The 8613-nt window shown below is 47.7% G+C and overlaps 1 protein-coding gene across 1 annotated transcript; it reads left to right on the forward strand.

Annotated features, from left to right (window-relative positions):
* Window positions 1-6500: 6500 nt before the first annotated feature.
* EMWEY_00052690 (hypothetical protein) lies at window positions 6501-8018 on the forward strand (the record flags this gene model as incomplete). Its single annotated transcript, XM_013479902.1, has 4 exons — window positions 6501-6635; window positions 6906-7038; window positions 7288-7918; window positions 7991-8018. The coding sequence occupies 4 exons, from the start codon at window positions 6501-6503 to the stop codon at window positions 8016-8018; spliced, it is 927 nt and encodes a 308-aa protein (XP_013335356.1).
* Window positions 8019-8613: the final 595 nt, after the last annotated feature.

The following is an 8613-nucleotide window of genomic DNA, read 5'->3' on the forward strand; positions in this document are numbered from 1 at the left end:
GGGGGGGGGTTGTACTGGGGCTGGGAAAGGGGGTGGGTAGGTGAGCGGGTGATACATGCGGAAAGATATGTGTTGCACTTTGCTCGGTAGTGGTTTTGGTTGAGTTGGCATGACGGCTCATCGCAGCCAAGACGTGCCCTACAAAGAAGCTAAGAAAAGATTTATCGGTGTATTCGTGGCTTCCATAAATATCCATCCCATGCCTGTCTGAACTGCTCTGCAGTTCCTTACCAGCTGTGGTCCCACCATGCAGATCCACATGTCGCCGGTACCGAAATCTCGCACTGGTACAGATGTAAGCGTTCCATACCCACCTCAGACAGGGCACTAGTGGGGGGCACTGATTGACGGTGTTTCAACCGAGCAGTCCAGTCTGTCACCTCGCCTTCACAAACATGGTGTCCAACACAACATGCCAGCTCTGCGCTCCGCAGATTACGAACAGTGCAAGAACGTGGAATTGAAGCGATCGCAGTGTAGAAGACCTGCACCGAAACCATCGACCTGTAGGCAACCGGATGTCCAAAGATGCAAGATATTTGGACCCTAGCTATATGGCAGAAATACTGAGCTCTCAACAAACGCCATTGGTAGCGAAAAGATTAGGAAGCAGTTTCAAATAGACTACACTTCCAACCAAGAGTACAGGGGAGGCCAAAACAGTGTGTATTGCTGAAACGTTCTCTGTGTTTCTTTCTGCTGCAACAGCTGACCCCACAGAAGCAGCGGCTCCCCCTGCGCCAACAGCATCGATAGGTAAAAACTTTGATGCCTGCCGATTACGTCAGCTGTGTTGCACCCTGTTCGGGTTTTTCTGAGACAGTTCTTGGCGTCAGCTCATCAACATCTTCTACGGGAAAATCCTCCTGGATTTGCTCATTGCCTAATTCTATTTCATACGGGTATACTTCAGTTTCCACGGATGTGGTGCTACACCGCAGACTTGTCAGTGGGTGTCTGAGCTGAATTGTTCTAATCATTTTGCTTCTAATATATGCACCATAGATATGCACAGTTCCTAAACTGGCGAAACGTTGGTTTCGAGGAGATTTTGGCTCTGAATTCCACCCAAGGCGCTGGGGAAAATAAATTTCTCAAGTTTTCTTTTCCTTAAGGTAGAGGACAGCTTCAGGCGGAAGCCAACTGAGATGCACACATGTACATACTTGTACATACCTCCACATTTCACCACTTCTGCGAATAGATGTACAAAAGTTCCGTGCTTGGAATAACCGCGCCGTAGCCCATTCCTTTTTTCGAGGAAGCTTTGAGGCTTACTGCGTCGATGCCATCCTGAGACGTCACGTAGAATTGAGGAAAATGCGTGCCGTAAAAGCGGATGAACAAGGTAATCAACGAGCGAAACAGAGCAGGATCAAACATATTAGTCAAGATAACATTACAAATGTGAAAGGATGTCTTGAATTTACCGTCGAGACATACAGGCCCGCGAGGCCCCGCCGCAGCAGCCTATTCCGGAAGAGAAACGCAGAGAGAAGTATGTAGGCTTGGGAAGCGGTGAACAACAGAAAAAGTGAGCATGCAATAAAGCCAGTCCACCACAGCACCGGGTTTGCCAAGCTGCAGCGCCCCCTGTGAATGTGTAAGGCTGCGGAAACATAGCATGCATTGCATCGAGATCCTGGTGTCATTCGTATGACAACATGCTGGCAACGACCGTCCAAGGTCTCTTCGTACCTATCCCGAAGAAGCTGTGCACCAAGAGCGAGGGAAAGAGCACGTACTTCAGCAGCATCCATTTTGTGTCAAATACCTTTGTCAGATGGTGTTGATTTGACATTCGAATTACTCACACGAGAGCTCTGTAGCACCACGTCCAACGCATTCCTGTCTCCTCCCTCTCGTACAAGCTGCAGAAGGGGCGTGAATGCATAAATATATGCATTTGTATGCATCAGTAGTCTTAATGACAACATTATTTCTATAGTGCGCATTGTCTTCGACCCTGGGGTGCTCGCCGGCACTACCTACCTGTAGACTCTGGGCAGCAACAAGAGCACCAAGAAGAAGGCAGCAAAAAGAAATCCATAGATACACAGAGTAACATTGTTCCGAGAGTAGCCTCTTCTCCCTTGACACAACACCGCTGATGTGACGGCAACCATTAGTTACTCGAAAATGCTACCACAAATTAAACTTAAAATCAGTTTTGTAGAGCTCACAATGGCTTACACCAAGCAAACTAAAAAGAGGAGCTGGCCACAGAAGCAGGCCAAACCACGATGCAGTGGCGATTCCTGCGGTTGCAAATGCGCAGAAAGCTGCATATTTTTCGTCAGCGTGCTGCGTCCAAGGTAAATAAAGAAGGAAAAGGAAGGTACAATGAAGCAATTCGAACATCGAGAAGGACAACCAACCAAATTAGATGGTTCAAGATCTCTGTTTCACGAACAGCGAGGGGTCATGACACCAAATGCCTGAAACGGTTTAGCCACTTTTTCAACTCGAATTATATAACAGCAGACCTAAAACAGCTGTTTCCAATGATTAGAAGGCATCACCTCAATCTGTTGAGTCGTTGTTGGGGCCGAACCATCTACGGACTGTTGTATGCATTTCCTCCTTCTCGGCAGCACATGAAACAAAGTGTCCTACAACAAAGAACTGCCAAATTCATATTCCTTGCTACAATGAAAGCTAAACAAACAAGAACAGAATGCAACAATGAGTCGAAACATAGTCGGCCGAAATTGTGTGCGCCTTTCCGATGAATGGGTCGCCGTAAGCCCATAGCGGCGTAGCTCCCGACGCCTGGGGACTGTGAAAGTAGGCGCCCTCCCATGATTTGCAACGCACCGTTATGCACCCCAATGTGGAGGGAACATCTATATACAAGCACAAACAAGCCTTCTTGGCTGCATGTACAAAAATTGTAGAGAGTGTTGAAAACTTTGCTTCTGTACCGATTGTCAACTTGGGCCGGGTACGGTGCGCACACCCAAGGACTACCTATCAGCGCACACAATGCGCTACTTTTCATGTACCACATCAGAAGAACTGCCTAACAGCGCACACAATGCGCTACTTTTCAACCCTGCACTATCCCACAAACAGGGCAGATCTTGGCCCTTAAGATGTCTGCATTGGCATGTTTTTTCCTCCTTGGGCTGCTTAGATTCGGGTGGTTTTTCTGCTCCCCCCACTTCGTGTCCGTCCGGCAACTCATCCAACACCTATCCAATGAGTTGCCTGCTGAAGCTGCTGAATACCCGGTGTTGCTGGGGCTACCCAGGAATACCCGACGGCGTGTAAAAACACCAGCCCCGTGCTGAAGTCTAATACTGTAGAATTCGGTTGCTGGGTTAGCACTTTTCCTGGTAACAAGCAGACAATGCATTGAATCATTCAAATAAGCATTCAATGCATTGTCTGCGGGTTACCAGGAAAAGTGGAAATAAGCAAACGTGCGCCTCGTCGGCCGTTCCCAGCTTCGCATAATGTCCAGACGAGCGACCCTGATCTACGCATGGTTGAAAGAAGTTCACTTTAGGTAGAGCTGGGAAGCTAGATCACATAAAATGGACTCGTTGGCACCATTGGGGTCTCCTGTGTTGTGACACCGGCAACGACTGCTGAATACCTATAGAACTCCAAACACGCTGCAGTTTTTACGCCGGCGCCTGCATTGGTCGCCGAAGCATATATCGCAAAAGTTGCAGTATTGGCCCATTCCGTACAACGGGGCTTATCGAACCACTCCTGTCAGATATTGTGTCGCAAACGCTGAAACTGCCATCCACCAAAGTTGTATTTAAAGACGTAATACTCCTATATAGTAATAATTTTAATTTTTTTATCTAGATATCTAAAAAGGCCTACCTGGTGCCCAAGTAGTGACTAGGTATTGCGCTACACTGCCGATAGTGGTAGCTGGCTGGGTAATCCTACAAGCCTGCGGCTCTACAGCACTCGATTCTTAGAACATTCGGCGGTATTAATTCCCTTTCTTAGTTGCTAATGCCATAATCATTCTCTTTATGATCAATGATCTACTAGAGATGACACCTGTAGTGCCTGTGCACTACAGTGAGTGTAGTGCGTAGCTGGCCAAAGGTGCCACTACGTGGGATTCCTGTCTATAGCGCATAGGTGCACGCACTATATTCAAAACCCCTATTCTACGATTATCGCTGCAAACTCTAATAAACTCAGTTAACAACCAAATTTATTATCGAGTACATATTATTGTTCGGGAAGAAAACCCGGAATAATAGAACTGATGCCCGACCCTAGGGCCCGGGCCTGGGCCCTAGCGCCGGCCTCACAGCCAGCCCCGAGCTAGGTGCCGACCGGCGAGCACCCCGATCACATTAGGCTGTTTCGCCTATCTAAAAGTGTCTTAATCCATGATATATTGCATAGGATTCATCCCTTTCCATGATATCAGGCCTCTAGATGGTACGCCTGACCTCCATTGTAGTGCGTGTGCACTACAGTGAGGGTCTAGCGAAATCAATCTTCTCTGCCTGCCTGGGTTCACACATCTTCCAAGCATATTAAGCTGAGGTTTTGGCCTTTATCGAACCCCTTCTAGCCCAGCTGACCTGCAGACACGCACCACATTGTTATCCGACTGGCAAATTTTCATGTTGATCAGTACCGGTATACTATGCTGATCAAACGCTGACACATTTCGTGAAAGCCTTCATGAGGGGAACGCAAAAGGTACTTGAAAACCTTTTTGAAGATATCCTAAAGAATATTCTCGATGAGCGAACGGGCGGCAGAGTTCAACGAATGAAACACTCCAGTTCTACAGTGTTTCTCCCTCCCCGTAGGTTCTGTAGTTGGGAACACCAACGCAAGCAAGCGCTAATAGTTCAGACTTTAAATATATAGAACACAGGGTCTGATTTAAAATCGAAATCGTTACGTGTTCGAGTGCAAGGTTTAGAGCTTATGGTCCGGTGACTCTTGAATATATTAGGGCAGTCTGTTGAATAACATTCCCCATTGTGTCTTGCCATGCAGCATGCACGCGCACTGTGGAGGATTACGGGAATCTCATTTCGCCTCTGCCTTTGCCTTCCGTGGGAATTCCGTGTGCGTCATCCTCCTTGTTTTGTTTTATTAGTCTAATTTATCCACTTTTAGCGTCTGTCCCTATGATGTTAGTTTCCGAGTTTCCTTTTTCCCTTCAGATGAAGAATTCACTGCTGTCCTTCCAAGAAGCCGTCAAAGGCTTCAGGACAGTGCGACAATGTGAGCTGCGGGGCCTAAACGAAACCGCCGACTTGTGAGTTCGTTTGAATAACACTCTCTCACGGTGAATAAAAAGCTACCTCTATGGGAATTTGGAAAACAAACTGCATGCGATCAGCAATTACCCACGTATTACTTGTTCATCATGTAAGTAGTGTGCTCTGTCGCAGACTACCTATGATAAATAATTTGTACTCCGTATGTGTGTAGTTCACTATGAATGCACGGAACCCAATGGAATCACGTATATGAACAACAAATTGCTTGTGATGACTGGCAAACGATTTTGTGATGAAATGTAAACCATTGAATAACCCACCGTTTACCTAATTCATTGCAAACATTGGCATTTTACGTTGTATGAACGAGCGCTCTGGTGCCCTTCAGTTTACGCGAATTTCTCCTCTTTGCAAAGGACAAGGAAATAATAAATGATGCGTTTAAAGCTGCTGCAGCAGAGGCCGACGAGTTCGGTGATATCCCGTCGTGTTGCTTGCCGGTGAGTGTACATAATATATTTATATGCGTAAAATATGCATGTGAGAACCTCCGCACATACTGATGTGTTGGAATGCATATATGCCTTCATGTTCTGGGAGAAAGCAGGCGAGTGCGACTGGTGCAGCATTGTGGTGCCAGCCGTTTAAGCTCTCATATTCCTTTTTTAGCTGCGGCGCAGCGCTTTATATTGCCTCACAAATTATGGCTTTATTATTTTTCTTGGTGTCCCGTCTCCTGTGTCTCCTGACGTACAGAGGGCCTTGTACTTGTCTTCCTTGCTGCGTCGCGGAGATTTCTTCGGGGTGTATCCGGAGATATGCAGCGACTGCCACCACATGTAAGCTGGACGCTACCGGCTATGGTTTGAGGTTTTGCGTTTTAGGGCCTGGCGTTGGCTTTCTAATGCCTAGGGGTTGGCCGGGTTGGGAAAACACCTTGCAAAAATGAATCCAACAACAAGCATCTGCTGTTTGATATGCTGATAAAGCTAACGTATATGCGTGAATGAGTTTCATATAGACTTTGGTGCTTTTGTACATAGCCAGTCTTCAGTACACCGGGGAAGTTGGTCACATTACATATTCTTTTGTGCTAGTAATGCAATTTGTTTGGTATAGTTTCTAGTGCAAACCATCATGCATATATCTTCGTGTGGGTACATGCATTTGAATCCAGATAAGTAGAATCTATTTGTACTCATGCATACGCCTACAGACTAGGCTTTATTTAAGTGTATGCATGCGGGGGGATGTAGAGGTTTATAAACAACTTCGAGCATGCATGTGAGTACGCACTGCAGAGAAGAGCCGGAAGCATTGCCTCCTTTGTTGCTGTTTTGCCAGTTGTACTTGGATTTAAGCAAACAACAAACAAAAGCAGCACATCTCGTCGCCGTTGGGGGGCGTGCACAAGTGCGTATTCCCCAGACCTTCTTGTGGAGAATTTGTTTTAGGGATTTTGGCTTCCGCTGGGTGCTCCAGCTGGGTGTGTATTACCTGTACCTGCTTATGCACGTATGCAAGGTGACGTTTTGGTTATACATGCATTTTACAGTATGTGCACTTGCTAATGGCTATATTGATGCGCGTTAATGCAACTGTACTAGAAAGTGTTCATGGCTTGATTTGCTCTCAGCTTCAGATTATAGGGTTAAGGGTTTAGAGTTTGTGCTTGCCGTGTAGAACACCATTTCGGGATTGAAGGCCGGGGGTTTGAAGATTGCCCTTCTTAGGGTTGGTGAAGTCCTGGAGGGTTTGGCACAGCAGCGGCGGCTCGATGCCTTCTGCTGGTGGCTGCTAGCGTCCATAAGAAGAGGTAATTAGAAGCAGGGCTTTAATTGGGGCAACAGCTTAGGATTTAGGATTCGGAGTTTCAGCAGCAACTCCTTCTCCTCGCAGTGGATTTAGGATTCGGAGTTTCAGCAGCAACTCCTTCTCCTCTGCAGGTGCCTGCTCGCCTGCGTTCGGAGAGGTGGTGAAAGCAACGGTTTTCGCGGGGGTTAAAATTTAGGGTTGAGTTGCTGGTGCTGGTGCTACCACTGTTTCTGTTGCATGTGCGATGCAGCTCAGCAACGCGCTTCGGAGGCGATTGCTGCTCTGCTCGAGTGTATACGAATATGTCCGTCGTTTGCTGCGGCGTGGGAAGACCTAACGGAAGTATTAGCAGCACAAGTGTTTTCTCCTGGGCGAGCGCACAGCCCGCTCCCCTGGGCAGGGCCGGACTCAGCAGCAGCACCCGCAGCTGCTGCAGCAGCTGCTTTGGTGGGGGCTGCGGTTCGGCCTGTTGTGTCTGGGGCTTCTGGGGAAGGTGCCTCTGCACCGGCAGCAGACGAACGACAGAGGAAGAACGACGGAGCTAGCCAAAACCAGCAACAGCAGCATGAACAGCATTCAATGCAGACCGATACGCATCCCGCTTGCAACCAGGACGTTGCCAGTAGCGACACCCTTAGCAGTAGTAGCAGCAGCAGCGGCGTTGATGCCTCAGAAGTTCTGCAGCAGGAAGAGCGCCAGAGGCGGGGCTTGGCTGGGGCAGAAGGCACTCGGGGCAAATGCGTTATTTCAGCAGCAGCACAAGCAGCAGCAGCAGCAATAGCAGCGGAAGGGGAAGCAGCTGATGAAACAACAACAACAGCAACAACAAGAACAACAACAACAAAAACAGCAGCAGTGGTCACTAGCCCGACAGCGGATGGGTGCCACAGCCATTCCACAACAGTATGTTGTTATGTTTTAGGGCTTAGGGTTTATGGTGCATATGCGCCTAGATTTTGTGTCGAAAACGTTAAGGCATAGGCGCCGCGTGTGCACAGACAAGCTCTAAGCCCTAGTGGCTGAGTGTCCTGTGATTCCTAGATATAGCCCGGCCTAAACCCTAATTGCGACATTAGGGTTTAGGGTTTTGTTTGTGTGCACATACTTTTGGGGTTCTGCGTTCCGCATGTGTTTACAGCAACCTTGGAATCTTTTGTTTCCCGAGGAACTCTTGAAGATGAACTGCAACGAGTTTCTTGCTGCTTTGGGTCTCAGCGATTCAGGGGTGTATGGACGGCTTTATTTTGCTTTGTTTTGTGTAAAAACGAACAATTTCGTTATAGCAGCTAAACATCTTTCGGACCTCCTTACTGCTTTCCCCAGTTCTCCCTTTTTGCTCTCGCACGTACGAAGGGATGATCCTCTTTGATTTATCTTTGTGCGTGTGTTTTGTGTTGCTCGGTTTGGTCGTTCTTTATTGTTGCCCCATTAGTTTTGCTTTTTTCTTTCTTTTGTGTCTGTATTTACATGTTGGCTTGCTGTTGCTTTGTTTGTTTGTTCGTCGCCACTTCATGTATTGCACTTGTTTTTCAGCTCTCTTTATTGTTTACCCCCCCCCCCCCCCCCCCCCCCCCCT

Source organism: Eimeria maxima, genomic scaffold (assembly GCF_000499605.1).
Source record: "Eimeria maxima Weybridge genomic scaffold, Emw_scaff1441, whole genome shotgun sequence".
In the NCBI taxonomy this organism is placed as follows: Eukaryota; Apicomplexa; class Conoidasida; order Eucoccidiorida; family Eimeriidae; genus Eimeria; species Eimeria maxima.